This window comes from Phaethon lepturus, unplaced genomic scaffold (genome assembly GCF_000687285.1).
Source record: "Phaethon lepturus isolate BGI_N335 unplaced genomic scaffold, ASM68728v1 scaffold42480, whole genome shotgun sequence".
NCBI lineage: Eukaryota > Metazoa > Chordata > Aves > Phaethontiformes > Phaethontidae > Phaethon > Phaethon lepturus.
This window is the reverse complement of record NW_010511947.1, coordinates 18,768-35,918: the sequence shown is the minus strand read 5'-3', so window position 1 is coordinate 35,918 and position 17,151 is coordinate 18,768. Positions and strand designations below refer to the sequence as shown.

General features: G+C 39.2%; 1 protein-coding gene across 1 annotated transcript; it reads left to right on the top strand.

The window, feature by feature from the left end:
* Positions 1 to 3,068: 3,068 nt before the first annotated feature.
* On the top strand, positions 3,069 to 13,722 carry LOC104619477 (origin recognition complex subunit 3-like; the record flags this gene model as incomplete). Its single annotated transcript, XM_010285371.1, has 7 exons — positions 3,069 to 3,202; positions 5,627 to 5,706; positions 6,187 to 6,284; positions 7,181 to 7,322; positions 11,125 to 11,241; positions 12,271 to 12,350; positions 13,579 to 13,722. Coding segments are annotated over 7 exons (757 nt in total), but the record flags the coding sequence as incomplete, so codon positions are not given.
* Positions 13,723 to 17,151: the final 3,429 nt, after the last annotated feature.

Sequence of the window (17,151 nt, the reverse complement as noted above, 5' to 3'; positions counted from 1 at the left end):
AAGTGTTCAAAAAACGTGTGGATGTGGTGCACTAGGATGTGGTTTAGGGGGCATGGTGGTATTGGGTTGATGGTTGGACTTGATGATCTCGAAGGTCCTTTCCAACCTTAATGATTCTGTGATTCTGTAATCTCTAATAACTCTTGGCCTTTTTTCCCTCGCCTTTTTCTCCTCCTATGTTTAATTTCCTTTCTTTCACTCTGAATGCATCTGCCTCTTTTCCTGTCTTAAAGTTGATGCTGCCATTAGATTGTTCCCCCTTTATTCTTACCTGTTCATCTCCCTCCTGTTTTTCCTCTGGTCCTGGCTCCCAGTGTGGAAGCTTCTGATAGAAATAAACAGATAATTCTTCATTTCCTCCCTGCCCCCCCCATGAATTCTGTCATTTTTCTAACAAAACTCCTTCAACACAATTCCTTCGAATACTGAGGATTCTAGCTGTGATTATTATTTTTTAGCTTTTAACTCTCTCTTGCATTTTACACCTACTTCCTCTTATCTCTGCTTTTTTTTGCATAGAATCTTGTTGCTATCTTTTAGAAGAAAATGATACAATGTGATCTTTCCACTTCTACTCGCAGTCTTCCTTCTTTTTCCCCCTTGCTCAGGGGTTTCTTCATTCTTAATATTCACTGTTTCTTAATATCTCTGCTTTCCCAGGGACCACATCACCTGTTGATATCCTTATGTTTGCCCTTTCCTATCCCTTATTCTTCTTCTCAATGTTTTTTCTGGAGTCCATCTTTTTTAACTTGTATTTAGAAAATAAAAAATACAGAAGCTTTTGATCAGCTTATATCTGGATTTGTAACAAAGTCTCTCTTTTCCCTTCATGAACTATGTTTGAATGTGGGGTTTTCAGTTGTTGCATTGAGTTCCTTTTGTGATTTGTTGGTTGTTTCTCTACTTCAGCCTTTCTTTGGACTGGCTTTTATCCCTTCTGCTACAAATGCTCACTCCAAAGGTGGTGTTTCAACTCATCTAACTTTAGCAGTCTAGACAATAGTTATTCTACTTCATAAGCTTAAGAGATGTTGGAGAGCGTTTCACTTGATTGGTTATGGGGAGCTAATTGGCTGGGACATCTGGTCAAGTTGTTACGCAGCAAAACTTTGAGACTGTCTGACCTATTGTCTTCTGTCTAGATACTGTACTCTGTTTTTGTCTGCTAATTATTGATGCCATTCATGACATACTGCTTATCACAGTCCTGCCCTTCTGTGACTGCTGTCATTTTGTTGTTGACCAACCTCTGTTATCAGATGATTCCTCACTTCAGCATTCAGAAGGAGTTTCTATGGACTCCATCCTAGCTTCCTTTCTTCTCTTTCATAACTTGTCTCTGAATAATCAGAGACAGATTTATTTACAGCCTTTGGATGATCTGAGATCTTTCTTTCTGCTTTAAGCCTGTCTCCTAATGGTATTAAAATCTTAAACCCACTCTCTGATATCTGGCATACCTTGCAGTAATCTCAAGACCAAAAGGTTGATAAGGTTCCTTTACTGTTTTCTGATATGTGATAACCATCCTCTTGCCTGTTCTTTGGGCCCTCTAATCCCCTTGTTGTTGTAAATAAGTTTTTCTAGAACTTGCAGCTTCTTTATTAATAATATTACTAAAATAAATCTGTTCTTTCCCATTCACAGATCTCCAAATCTGATTATCCTCTCTCCATCTTAGGTGTTTAATTATTGCAGTGTTTTGTCTGGCCTGGAAGAAGGCTATCTTGTTTACCCATTATATTCTACCAGACAGTTTCAAAATGTTTTCTAGCCTTGTGTGGTCAAGGTCACCCTTTCTGTTGTTAAGTCCTGACACTTTTCTGTACAAAACAAGTGTATCTGAAGGCAACACCTGACTTGTAAAAATCTATAACCCTGAATCAGATAAACTGAAGTTTCAAATTCTAGCCTTTACAAGCATTTCACATCAACTGCCAGTTAGTAGCTAGAGCTCAAATTGCGATTGCCCCTCCAGACAGCCATAAAGCTTCCCCAGCCTCTTCTAAATTCTTCCTTAAATCTCATAGTCAATGTTTAGGTAGCTGATACAGAGACCCACTGCCTGACACACTGATGGCCATCATTTCATTCTTTTGTCATACTTCCTTTTTTCTGTAGCTGTGTTTTCTGTGTCTTCTAAAATAGTTAAACTGTTAGCACCTTTGTTTTGTATTTTTGTGTTAGCACCTTTATTTTTTATAAGACAAAGCAAAACCACAAGAACAGTCTGGGAAGGGATCCTAGCAACAGAGGCTATTATAAACATGTGATTGTTCAGAACCAGTGTGTTTAGCAATGAGAACTTCTTGCACTGCATGAAAAAAAAATTGCATGCATGTGTGATGGTACTGGCTTGATGCTGTAATTCTGGGTTTCCTTTATGGATATTTGCAGGGACTTGCTTTGGTATCTTTTAGATGAGGATTCTGAGACTGAGCAGTGCTTGGTGACGTTTATAAAATGCCCTAGTACATAATTAAAAGTAAGTAAATACTAGGCTGGAGGTTGGGCTAGATGATCTCAAGAGGTCCCTTCCAATGTAAATGGTTCTAGGATTCTAATGGTGGTTAAGTTTATAGCAATTAAATACAGAAAACAGCAATTCAGATTTTATTTGAGAATCATTTGGAATCGCAAAGAGTAATGGATTTTGTGGATGTGTGAATACATACTAATCTGATGGGTTTTTTTTTTTACCTTTTTATTTACCATTCTTGGGAATGTGTTATGAACCCTGCCACACTTTTTTTTCATCTGACTCACAGTTTCAAAAATGATAACTGTATCCAGCAAGTGTTTTTAGGTAGAATATCAGAAAAGCTTTCATTGTCAGTTCTGCAGTAAAATGTAACGGACATCTATCCAAGTTGATTTGTTTCTTTTTGTTAATGACAGCGAGGAAAATAATTGCTTTACTGGAAGACTGAATACTTGAAATCTTGGAGATTTTCTCTTTTGAAAGGAGTTTTTCAAATTATTTTTTAACTTCTTTTCAACTAAGAACATTGAAAGCTGTTTCATCATTCTGCATTTCAACTTCAGCCAACAATTGTGTCTTTTAGGATGTTGAATAAGTCTGATTTGGTAACCATGCTTCAACAATGTGTGGAAATTTTTGAGTCATCTTCTGGAAAGGAGTTTGATAAAACAGTAGAGAAGTTGAAGGAGTTCTTGACCCAGTTTCAGAAACTAGAAGGTGGGTGTGTACCCTCAAACATTCCATTGCAGATTATATGAAAGCTGTTTTATAATCTGACCAATGGGTATAATTTTCCCTGCTGATATCCTGTCACTGTATCAAACCATTAGATTTTTCAGGACTGTTTTTTTAAATACATGCACAAAATTAGGAGATTTTTTTATTCTTTATTGGTGTGTGGTTCATGCTTTTTGTAATACAGAAGAGTGATGTAAGATAAGAAATTGGACAGATCAGCAAACATTACACACTAAATCTGTCATACGTAGATTTTGAGCATTTTACCAGATGTTGCAATCACTAAAAACATTTAACAAATAAAACCAGATATTGAAAGATAAATAGGAGCAGTTTTCCCTATGACATGGTATTTAATCCAAATGTATGTAAAGTTTTTTCACCTGCACCTTCAGTTAAATTCATATAAGAGCTAGGACACCAAGCACCAGTTGTCAGGGCTCTGCTGACATGCTGTAACTTGTCATGCCCATATATTTGATTGTTCATGGTAGAGGTATCTGGAAGTTGAGTAAGGCAAATGAGTAGCAGCCTACCGTCTTTCAGAGGCAGGTTAACAGAAACTGCCATATTCATTCTGAAATAGGAATATGACATATTCCAGCATTCTTCTGGAATAGGAATCTCGTTGCTTCCCCCAAACTATGGAGAAGTGCTCCTCTATGATTCCCTTTTGAAGATGAAGTGGTTATCATCTGGTCTGTTTTATGCATATTAAATTAACAGTTCATTATCAGTGTGGTTGCTAACCAGCATTTGGACAAGTAGGCAATGAGCCACTAAATGTGGTCTAATATTAATTAAAGTAGTCATGTAACCCTCTAGTGTTAACTGAGGCTTGTTTAGAATAATTGGCTCTTGCCTGTACTATGTATTTTTTAATAGATGTAGTAATAGCAGGGATGTGGTACAGGAAATAGGTGATGACTTTGAAAAAGCTGTATATGTCACTGCAGATAGCAGCACTGAAGAATCTGAACTACGATGGAAAGCCTAAAGGTTCATCTAGTTTGTAAACAAAGAATTGAAGCAAAAAGCTTCTAAGTAGTTGGTTTTTTACCTTGAGAGAGTAAATAAAAAAGAACAACTCTGGGAATTCAGGAACATGCAGAACTATAAAACACTTAGGACTTGAAGATGGTTTTAAAGTAGAGGTCTAATGAATCTATGAATGATCTTAGTTTTTTTTCAAAGCAAATTTAAGCTATAATGAAAAAGTGAGAAGGGGAAGTTACGATAAACTTTACATTAATAGGTTGCTGAGTTAGGTTACTTCTTCCTGTATGTTTCTGTGATTGTGTTGATCTTTAGCAGGAGTTTTCAGAAGTCTGCCAAAAATATTATATACCCAAATCTCCCACAGAGCCCTTAGAGTGAAAAGATAGTCCAAAATTTTAAAAAATTTTTTTTAACAACAAAGTCCATCTTCCCAACTACCTAATGAACTGGGGGAAAAAAAAAAGAAGCTTAAGGAAACAAGATATCCTTATGTTCAGTCTATTTTGAGCTGAAGGATTTGATAAAAAATATCTCAAAATATTTTGGTGTAGTAGTGGAGAGAGGAAGTTCTCTGTTTTGAAGTCTTCAACACGAATACAAACGTCCACAGGGCACTGGAAAATTCCAACTCATTCTATGTAGGTCACCAGAAAGCTTTTATATATCATGATTGTCACTGCTGATTGGAGTTTTACCTGTGATCTGTAGGAGGAATCTCCATCTTATTACCATCTTCATAAGTAAGGCAAAAAATCTAGTTACCTTTTGATTTTGATTATCACTTGTCCTGACATTGGTTGTGCTTTGGGAATTTTTGCTTGTTTTTACCTAAAGATTACTAATTATTGATGCAATTCATCAACAAACTACATGGCTATGAAAACAAAATTTTGTTATAAATTAAGATGAAAATAAAACTGGACAGTGAAATACCTTAGCACACTTTTGGTTTGCTGCTCTGGTTGCCGTTTCTGGGTTAAGTAGGGAGAACTCGTTTCTTTCTTTGTGTTTTTTTTGCACAAGAAGGAAAAAATATGTGGTGTGTGGCTTTTTGAACACTCCTAAAGCATCAGTAATACCTAGTACTAATCTGTCCGACTTACAAATGTTGAGAGTATGACCTAGGATGACATAAGAAGAATTCAAGCGATGTGCAAGGCTTGTGCTGGATCTTTGCTCAGGGCTGAATTGCTTCGGTTACTTAATTACTGTTGGTTATGCTGCACTTGCAGACTCCTTTGTTAACAATCTTTTACAAGATGCAGGACTTGGAAGCTGCCTGTGTTTGGGTCTATGTGAACAAGTAAATGAACGCTTGTCAGATTGCTTGGGTTAGGGGGTTTATATAGGGAGTCAGGGAAAGTTTACCCCACATATCAAACATTAGTTTTGTTCTAGTAGCAGAAGCTTTCCAAGAACGAGATGTGTCCGTATCGTCACAAAAGGAGCTCCAGAAGAAGACAGACCTTTATCATCTTCAGAAGGTTAGGCCTGCGTAGGCTTTACTGACTAGTTCCTTAACTGAATCTTTTAAGATGTAATTGTCCATGGTTAGTTCTTCCCAGCTTGCTGGAGCTCTAGTAAAGGTTGTGTTTAAGTAACTCTTCTTAAAAATGAGTGAATAAGTACGAACTATGTACGTCAGGCCCACCTGACGCATAGAAAATTACAGAATATATCTGTCATAAACCAGGATTTTAAAATGCAAATTAGGGCTTTTCTTCTTATTTAACTTGTAAATTACACATTCTGCCTAACACATATTTCTTTGAATTTCCCAAACTCCCACCAGTTTGAGAACTGAATACATTGGCCTAAATAAAAATAACTGCACGATCACACTTTCAAACATCATCAGTGAAGACATGCCAGCAAAAACTAATTATACATGTTAAACATATAGATTGTGCTCTCCAGAGAATAACTACCTCCCATGTAGTTTTATGCACCACTTTTTTTTAAAGACTTTGTTGGAGTTGAAGGAATCAAGGCGATCTAAGAAACTGACAAAGTTTGAAATGCTTCGTTTTGAAGTTGTTGACTATATAGACAGTCTTGTAAGGTGAGCTTTCCTGTTTTATATTTCTGCATTAGTTTGCACCGTAAGTTGCAAAAGAATTTTTGCTAACATGTTAGTCTTGTTAAAATTGTGCCTTGTTCCCTATGGTATGAGGCACACTTTTTTTTCCTTCCTATATTTTCTTTGATGGAGGACTCTCAAAATAATAATTAAAAAGAAAAATCTCTTTTCCATAGATTAGTAGAAGTAATTGGCACATGAATTGACCAACTTATTTTGGCTACAGAAAAAAGTTGAGGAGGACTGGGTATATGTGGCAAAATAAAGTCTTTACCCTAATCTTTGCTGATCTGTTCTACTTATGAAACTGTATAGATGTCAGGTGTGATATCCTGTCCATTCTGGGAACTGTTTCAGTGAGCAAGGCATAGCAGATAGGATTTTGGAGGCAGCTCTGTAGCAGAAAATGTGAAAGGCTTGGGGTGGGGGAAGAGATGAAGGCACTTGTTAATTATAGAGCCTTGGGGGGGAGGCAGAGAAGCTAACGGAATTATGACTCTGCCAAGAAAAAAGCTTCAACTGTGAAGACAAAGATGTGCAGAGACTCATCAGGAGGCCTCAAGCTGGATAAGCAAGATCTGTCGAGTAGAGTACCTGATTGATGTTAGCATTTCAGCTGCTGCCCTTATTTTTGAATTTGTCAAAATTCAAGCTAGAGTTCTATGCTAAATCCATTAGATGTAGTGTTCATAATAACTTCTAAGCAGGGAAGTCAGTTGATTTCAGCACTGTTTATCTTGTTTTTTCAGAGATTTGTCAGTACTAGTTGGGAAACAGATTCTTGTAGTCTCTGACTGCAGTAGACTTCTGTTGTTTCCCTTAAAGTAAAGCTCATATCTCCCCTCCTTCTTCCCCCATACCGCATGTTGCTTTTTCAGAAATTACCTTGTTCCTGCAGACCACAAGACTCTGCATGAGATAGCATATTTCAACACAGCCAGTGTTCTCCGTGGGCGCTTGAATGCTGCCCCAAGGATTGCACTTCATACAGCTTTAAATAACCCATACTGCTACCTGAAGGTAAGAAACAAGTGAGGAGTTTGTGGTGCTGGAATAGTTTCTGAAGGCTGCGCATGAGGATGATGTGTAAGGCTTAGTTTTGCTGTTTCATGAAGCTTGGCACACATTCAGCTGTTTTGCAGAGAACCAGCAAGTTAGTGTTGATAAGCAACTGGGGACTTTGCAAAGAGCTAGGGAATCTGTCTGGCTGAAATAAAGAAGCTAATTATGGAAAGAGTTCTATATGAGGAATCCATTTTCCAGAGCCTGTTCTAGTCATGATCTTTTCTTTCTCCTGTAGATGTAGCAGAAAAGTCATTTTGTCCCCCATTACAAATGGGCTGACTGTCCATGGGGAAAAATACAGTGTCTGTGGCTCCTTCCAGAGACTTTCTTTACAGGACTGGTGCTTAGTCCTCACTGTGTAAACTTGCTGTAAGGTGAAGGCTCTGTTCAGGCAGAGTAATGACATTAACGATAGCTTAAATACAGAATGTTTAAAGGAGTCCTTTGTTTTTCTTTTTACATTTATTTTAGTATCTGTTGTGTATCAACATGCCATCTTTTCTGAACCCAAGAAAAGGATTGCCACTGATTCTATTAGTTAACCCTGCCCTTTTCTAGAGAAGAAAAGCAGCACCTTTTCCACTTCTTTCAGAAATTAAATTCACAGGATGACCAAATGAAAGAAATAGAGAGGGATTTGGAAAAGGAATGAACATACATTTCTTTGTTTTGTCCTTATTATAGTTGCTTCTTGGAGTTATCCTCATGTTCTAACATTTCCCTTAAAAATGTGATTACAGTTTTGAAGAAAACATTGGTTGTAGCTGTATCTGAGTCAAAGCCAACACTTATCAGGAATCATACTTGATAAAGATCAGTCTTTGAAATCTACAACCCAATTCGTATTGGGTTTGTTGGCATTGTGCCTCTATTTGAACGAGGGTTGTCAGTTTTGCTGTGTGCAGGAGTTATTTCTAAAACCACTGAAAGAGCTTATTGGTGAAAACAGTAGTTAGCAAGTGGGCTACCAAGACATCTAATATGATCCTCAGTAATTTATATTTTTAGCAAACCTGTAAAAATATAGATTAGGAGAGCTAGCAAAATTTACTTACTGATGTGTTTAATAAGTATTCTCTTTGATGAGTTGACAGGATTTAAAGCCCTCTGTCATCCTGCACTTTGTTCTTTGACATACTTTAACACATTTCTGATGTTTACTGAGTAAATTGTGAAGTTCTGGCATAGTTTCTAACAGCAGCAGTATTGGCTGAGCACCTTGCTTAGCATTTTAATCCATGTAAGTCGAAGAAATATTTTTTCTCAATTGTATCCATGACTGCTGCAGGGCTTGTACTTTCCTGGGCCATGACCAGAGCAAAGTTCTCTAGAGCCGTTCCTTCCAGAAGGCTAGGACAGAAAAAGATCTGCTTGAGTGGAGTACCAGCAAATGATTTAATGTGTGATGCATTTCTTACAGGAATCCAGTCCAGTTATTTATTTAGCAAATCGTGACCCAAGAATCATACTTATCCTGAAAAAAAAATTCCACAAAAAGAGTACTTCTGTTTTCACTGACACCTTGAAAATTCAACAAGTTATAACTTGGAATATCAGCAAGGCAGTGCTTAGTACTGTGTCAGCACAAGGAAATCTAATCTTGGATCTTCCTGGGGTTTAAATGGTCGCAAAAGTTTTGTTCTTGACCTTACATAAGAAGGGCAATTTTCCACATTGATCTCAAGGAATGTGCCCTGCTACTCATAAAGATACTTTGATTGCTATGAAACAAAAATCCTCAAGTATCAGGGAAAGGGGATACTAGCATTTGGTCCTTGGGAAAGATAGTAACATCGATTACAGAGCAAGGTGCAAGTCTGTCCTCTGTCTAGCCTCTGGGGGCAGGGTCAAGCAGGAGAAACCCCTCATCAACAGTGTTCTGGGTTGTTCCCACTCCCAAGCTCTGCTGCTGTACAGGTGGTTTCACAACTGGCTGCTGGTTCTAGGGCAGCTTCCTGCTTGTCAGTCTAGCTATTTCCTCTTGGGGACAACGCGTGTGCTGCTGCCTCAGGAAGCTGAGGTTTGCCCGCATGCAGATGCAGCTCCCTCCTGCTATGCTGTAAAGACTTGGCCTAGTTATCCCAAGTGAGGCTGAATTCTTTCAGGTGCTGGCAGAGACCCTGCAGTGCCAGTCAGTAAATGTCTTTCCTGGATCATTCTTGGCACTTGCAAGCGATGCAGCCAGATATTAATTTCTACAGGTGAACCTGTTCCAGGAGAGCACAGTTGCTCTAGAAGTTGCATTCTCTCTTCTTTGTGGTAACTCTTCTGGCCTTAAGGTTAGAAAATCAATGCAAAGTGTCCAGTAGTGCCAGAGTTGGCATATGGGTGAGTGGTAGGAAGCCATAGAGTTAGGTGAAGTAGCAGAGGGGAAAAGAGAAAGGTGCAGGGTTATCCTTCTGGGCAGTAGTGAGCCACTACATCAGCCAGAAGGTGTAACTTCACCTGTGTGGGTTAGTAACACAGGTTAGTAACACTTTGAAACTATTATGGTATGCTCCTGAATTATAGTCTGGTAAATTAATGTCTGGATTGTAACATTTTGAGGGTTTAGCCATGTTACTCTGAATTGATCTGGAGACCATCTGTACTGAACTGACAGACATTAACCAACCTAATGTCTGCAGCTTTGGTGTTCCTGGTACAGAATAAATAAACATGAAAATTGTTAGGCTTTCTGGAAATTGTGAAATATCTCATTAAGGACTAGAGTCCAAGTCTTACAAATTGCAGGGATTGAGATCTATGAAAGGTAAGCTAGAGATTATTGAGCAAAGCTATATTCTTTGCCCATCCTTCTTTCCTGTCTTGAAAAGCATTTATTTATAAAGATATCCTTGCTAGGCCTTTATAGACTTCCCAAAAGTGACTCACATATTTTACTAGCATATGAAAGCATTTTAGCAAAAATTTCTATAAACTGAAAAGAATGATCAGTGGTTGTTTTCATGTTAAGTGAGCTCCTTAAGACTTCTCAGAGTGCATGAAACTGAAAACTGGGAAAAAAAATCATTAACTGATATTAAATGTTGTAAATTTCTGCAGCTCTACAGACTTCTGCTTCTGGATCAAGTGGCTTTTTTTTTTACTTATCAAGTAAAAGGTTCACTGCTGATGACCTGAATTTCCTGACATATAGAATACTTTGTGAGAAATCAGACCTTTGCCTTTATAGGTTCTGAGTTTCAAGCCAGAGAGAAATGATTGTTACAATCTAAAGATAAAACTCAGAGATGAGAGAAGCAATTTTGCTTTTTAATACATCTGATAGATCTATACTAAGACTTCCTCTTTCCTTTTGGGCGGGGCGGGAAGGGACACTTTTCTATTTTCTGCGTATATACAGTCTGAGGCAAATCTTGACTAGTTTCTTCTCCTGAATTCGTAGAACACATTATTTCTCTCTGATATGTAAATAGAACTAGCAAAAGAATTAGGGAAAAGCCTAATCAGATAATCACTCATTAGAGTAGAGACTGTGTAAGTGTACAAAATTGCAGGAGGAACACTCGGAGTGAAGTAGCTGGGTGGTTTTTTGGTTTGTTTTTTTTTTTAATGGTATGTTTTCTTATTTTCCTGGCTTGTTTTTTTTGTGGTGTGGGGTTTTTTTTCTTTATACTGTCAACTTGCCATTAAACACACAAACAGTAAACATTTGGTTAAAACACCTGAAATTATGTTGTATCTAGCCCTTAAAATTGTTCAATATTAAAACCTGATTAAAGTTACTGCCTTCGTTATTTTTTTTCTTCATCAGAACCAAGCTTTGAAAAGTGATGGAGGAAGCATTTCTAATAAAGCCCCTGACATATGCATAGTGTATAAGCTTCATCTGGAGTGTGGCAGATTGATTAATCTTGTTGATTGGTTAGAGGTATGTGACAATGCAAACAGTGCCTTTACCTGTTCTCAGTATTCTGATCTTTTTGCTACATGTCTGCTTTTCTTCAGTGCCCGTTTTGACAGCTTGAATCATGTCATATCTAAGTCCCTCCTGTGCAAGAACACACAGTAACGCAAATCACCAGCCCACAGAGTCTTCCTCTGACTACTGTGATTCATTTATTTCCAGCATTATTACTCTGTGATGAAAATCCTTTGCTTCTCCTTCTATTTTATGCTTGGCACAGATCAGATTTTATGCTTCACAAAGCTACCTTTTTTTCCCCTTTTTAAATATTCTTTAAGAACTTTATTGAAACAGGCAGGTAGCAAGAGTGTAAGAACATACATTAATACGATGCATTCTCCAAATACTCCCTAGCTAACAATCATGTTTTAGCTCTAAAGTTTCCTAAACTGGAATGGTTTCCCTGTATTTCCTAAGCCTATCTGGATTACGTTACCAATAGAACTTTTTAGCAACCACAGCATCCTCTGGCAAGAAATTCTGTAGCTTAACTACAAGCAGTGCAGAGGATACTCCATTTACGTGTTCTGAGTATGTTTTGTTTGCTGCTGCTGCTGTGTTTGTGTACTGGAAACAAAAGTGAACAGAAGATCCCTACCTAGCCTCTTGCTGCCCCTCAATTTTACAGATTTCTTCACAGCCAGCTTATCGCCTTCATTTCTCCAGAATGTTTAAGCAGTCTCACTTTGAGAATGTTTTTCAGTTCTGTATTTTTTCTGAGTATGGGTCAGGGACCAGAACTGTACTGGGATTTAAAATGCAGGCACCCGAGTTCATAGAGTGATGTCTTCCCTTCCATATTCCTGCCATGGCAGTATATGTAACCTTGGTTGCTCTTCTGATTGATTGCTGCTGAACTGACAGTCTCATGGAGTTACCATTCCAAGATCTCATTCCTCCTGAGTGATGATAGTCATCAGCTCAGAGCTCATTATTTTACATGCTGCTTTGTCTATGAAATGTGTTTAATCTGTGCTGCCTTTCCCTTTCTAGGCTTTCTCAACTGTGGTGATGGCAGCTGAGGGACCAAATGCAGATGCAGCTTCCTCAGACCAGGTGGATGATATTATCCAGTATCCTTTCTCCTTTCTCTCAAGTTTGACATTCAAATGCTTACAGGATTAATGAACAATTTTTTTTTTTTAATACAGCTTCACGGGCACCTATAACGAACTCTAGAAAAATGACTAAACAGCCTTCATGTACTGAAAATGTCACAGAAATAGATCAGCTGAACTAGTTGGGCTGGGGGTGGTGAGGTAAGAGAGCAGCTTTGGTCCACAGGAGCTGTTTGTGTCTGAAACAGAACCTACAGTCAGTAGAACAAGTTGAAGCTATTCTACTCAGTTAATCATCTGAGAGTTGGTACAGCTGCTGTATAGGGGAGAGCATTACTGGGGAACAGGTGACAGGATAGTTGTGACCTAGAGAGCAGATGGAGAAATAGAGACAGTAGCTTATTATGAGGAAGATGGAAGCATTGGCAGAGGAAATGGCTCACCAAAGTAGTCTCTCTGTGGAAGCCCTATGAGTTCTAGTACCTCAGAGCTGAGAATTTTAGCTTTCACAAAACATCCATTCTTCTTCTCACTTTGTCCTGATTCTTAAGTGAGGTTTGCAAAATACTTAAAGGATAAGCATTAGAACCAAAACTCACGGCTACAAACAGCACTGCTGCCAGAGAGAAGAGATGTATAGTTGTACAAAAGGAGGCTGAACTACAGGAAGAGTATTTATATGCTCTAATACTACACCTAGCTTTCCTTTAGTAGAAGGCCTTTCCTTTTTTACAAGCTCCACTGGTAATTAACACAAAACTAAATTCTCTATTGAACTCAAGGATAGATAGCTGTGTGTCAGGAAGGCAGCAAGAAAGGTATAGTGAATAGTGAATAAAGAAAAGCTGATGCTGCTTTATGAAACCTCAGAAAAACCCTCTACATTATCTGTCTTCCTATTTATTTTGTCAAGGCACATGAAAGTATAAATTCTTTCTTCTTCTGAGAGACTACAAAATTACTATCTTTGTAGGCTTTAAGCTTCTCTTAGCAGCAGGGAATGGAAGTCCGTCTTTGTTGCCACATTGTAGGCATGTAGCAAAAGAAATACCGATTGAAGATTTGTGCTTCTGCAGGCAAATTATACTCTGCCCTGATTTCCAATGATTTCGGTGTTCCATGCAACGTTTTACATAATCTGTGCTTGCCATGGCTTAGAAATCTTCCCCTCATAAAGAGATTGGTGTCTCCATTAATGTGCGTCATAAAAAGTATACTTGATTTCCTTTACTGAACTGTCCAGTGCTCGTTTTATTCGAGCTGTTTCTGAACTGGAACTCTTAGGCTTCATAAAGCCTAGCAAGCAGAAAACCGACCACGTGGCAAGGTTGACATGGGGAGGCTGTTAATGGGCCACTGAGGTCTTAATAAACCCGTTCTTTGTAACATTGGTCAATGGCTGTGTTCCCACAAAACAACTTTGCATACTGAGTCAAAGTCAACGATGACTGAATGCTGTGAGATACATTCCGAGTGCTGGGATAGACTTGAATAGCAATGTTGTTGTTTAATACTCATCCTCCCTGTGAATGTACTTCTCAATTAATGCTTATGTTCCAAATGCTGCATTGTTGTGCCACTTTTAATCTTCTTTGATGTGCGATATTTAACACTATGCTGATATAATTCAGGCTAGCAAGCCAAAAGGACAACACAGGCTGTGTAAGCCACAGAAGTGATGAAGCAGTATTACTAACTTGCTTATGAGCAGATAGGATTTGAGTCATCATTATAAAATGCCTTCCACATCCTTGAACTACAGATTTAAAAATAAATAAAACCAGTATGCTTAAAAAAGACAATAAGCTTCCATGTTCAGCCTCTGCTGCATGTTTCTCAAACCAAAACTGGTCATAACTCCTTGAAAATTCCTTCATGAGGAAGAGAGAAAAGAGCAAAAACAAACTGTTTAAATCACTCCCTTTTTCTGGTGAAGGTGGTGAGTACTAGCTGACTTCTGTTGTCAGAGGAACTTGTGTCAGCATAGACTAAATGAGAACATGGCACTCATGCACACTGGAGGAAGGTAGCAAAATCCACACCTGAAGTACACACTGTAACTTTTCCCTTTACTGAGGATTTGTACTGTACACAAGCAAAGGAACAGCTGTTGGCTGAGAGCATTAAAGCACTGCCTGTCTGACAGATCTTCCGTTGAAGAACCTTCTTGGCCACTTGGCCCTGCACAGCGAGCACGCAGTAAGCAAGCCTGGGATGCCAGCACCAAAGTATCAGTTACCAATGCTGTCCCCTTTGTAGGAACAGGACTGGGATGGCTCACAGCTGCTTCTGATTTGGTCAGGATAGACCAAAGAGCTGCTCTTCCCTGCCTGGAGCCAGTCACAGATCAGTGCCCGATACTGTGACAAAAGCCACAAAGTGCTGTGCCGAAGCACTGGAAAACCATGGTCATTGCTGGAGTTCTGGTCCCCAAGGAAGCCAGGGTTGTGTCAAGAAGAACCTACACTATCAGAGTAACACAAGTATGTCCTAACCAGCCTGGTCTTTCTTCTTTGGCACTGAAAAGCTACGCTGCAGATCTTACTGCGTTGAGCCACAACTTCCCTCAGACTCTGTTTGGGGAGCTAATGTGCTTATGCTGATGTCGGCATCCCGTGTTTTCCAACCGTAGAAGAAGCCTTAGAAACCAAAGGGGAAAAGCCATGTTTCCCTCCAGCACAGGGTGCCTGTCTGCCATACATTGATAAACTGTCCCCAGGCCTGCACCACATGCATTTCAGCAGTAGGGGTGGAGACTTCAGGTCAGTCTTATCACCTAGGAAAGGGCTGCAGTTAAGAGAAAAGTGTTTAGACTTTGTCCCTCCCAGCCTACTTAAAAGTTGAATGGTGATTACTTTGTTGTGAAAGACTGTATTTACCTCTAAAAAACTCCCAGCCTTCCTCAGCTGACTGAGGGAGGATTACAGACTTCACTTTCCTTCTGCTTGAAGCATTTAAGTGGTGCTCTTAGTGCACATGTTCAGCTGTCACTAGAATCCAGATGCTCCTACCACTTATAGAATCATGAAGGTTGGAAAAGACCTCTAAGATCATCAAGTCCAACCCTCAACCCAACACCACCATGCCCACTGAACCATGTCCCAAAGTGCCACATCTACATGTTTTTTGAACACTTAGTTGCACTGGCACTTCAAGTCCACTCAAAACAACTGAAAACGATCTCCTGGAGCTCTGAAGACTGAATCACTTGCATAAACCACATCTGTACTAGGACCGGGGGAAGTCCTATTACAAGAACCTATAACCTACCAGGCTGTTTACCCAGGAACATATACACAAGATAGGTTAGGCTTGTTTTAAATACCCTCAGAGAAGGCAGGAGTCATGTTTTCCAGTTGCTGTCATTGCAGAGACACAGCAACACTTCCTGCTGTACTTAAGGGAGGGCCCAGTTCTAAATGCTGCCCAGCAAAGTAAGAGGCTGAGGAGGACGAGTAGTTTATCAGACTTCATACTGCCTAAACTTGGGTTTATGTAATGATGAAAACTCAAGAGCAAGAATTTTTAGGATCTCAGTGGAGCAGTTGAAGGTTCCTCTCTCCCACCAAGACATGGGGTAAGCAAACCCAACTGCTCTTCACTCCCAAGACCAAGCTAGGGGACCCATATCGCAGTAGTCTTTACATGCAAGGATTTCAAGCAGCAGAGAGGAAAGTGAGAAATTTCAGTGGGAGAGGAATGCTAAGTAGCCCTCCTTTGTCCTGAACCTCACCTATTTATCTTGCAAATACACTTGACAAGTGAAAGGGAGCAGCAAAACAGCCAAATGCCAGACAACATGGAGCCAAGTGCTCAGAGCAGCTGTCCTCAGCCACCTGCCTGCAGCTCCCCCTCCTCTAACCCCACCCCATGCCACAGAAGCCCACACCAGCCAACTTTCACACCTCACCAGGGTATGTGGAAATAAAGAGAAGCAAGCCTCAACAATGTGTGGCTTTGAACCCCAAACTGTGCAGGCAAAATGACATTAAAACAGAAAAATTAATGTTTAATGTCTGTTTCTTGCCTTTCACTAATAACATAAATTTTGAAGGCTATATACGGTTTATCAGGATCAAATCTTTAATTCAGTACTTGGCACTTCAGACTGTAAGATGTATAAAGGGGAAATAATTGACTAAAATTATGACGGAAATACTAGTTTCATTTTCTTCAGCAAGGAGGGTAGGAAGGTTGGACAGTTAAAAACACAAACTAAACAAAACTGGTCATAAATTTCATTCGGTTTGCCTTTCTTCAGAGGCTGGACTTTGTAGTCAGAGTCCCAGCTGCCTGGAAAGAGCTTAGCATTGCTAAATTCTGAACCAACATCAGTAACAGCAGAGACACTACAGCTATGGGAAAGCACCCCATGCTTTTTTCCTGTTAATTAAATTCCGGTGCTAGGGCTCTAATACCATCAGGCTTTCTGTCTGCAGGTAGTCTGGCTATACAGTATGAATTTTATGTTTGGCTTCTCTCCTATGATTTATTTTGCTACTTTTTGTTGTACAATATTCCAAACTCACTCTCATGTACCTTAGCTGAAATGCACACACAGGAGATTTCAACTGCAAATATACATGTAATTTTAAAATGTTAAGTTCCTACAACTATCTGCATAGTAGTAACACGTTCTGCAGATACTCCAGAACACCTTCTCTGTCTGCAGTGTTCACTGAAAGCAAACACAACCAAAGAAAAAGCCAGTGTTTGTATTGTGGGTACTAGCTCTGAAACTGTAACAAGATAATGCCTCACCTCTGAACGGACAACTGTATTGTACTCCTCAATAGCCACAGCTTTCAACAAAACT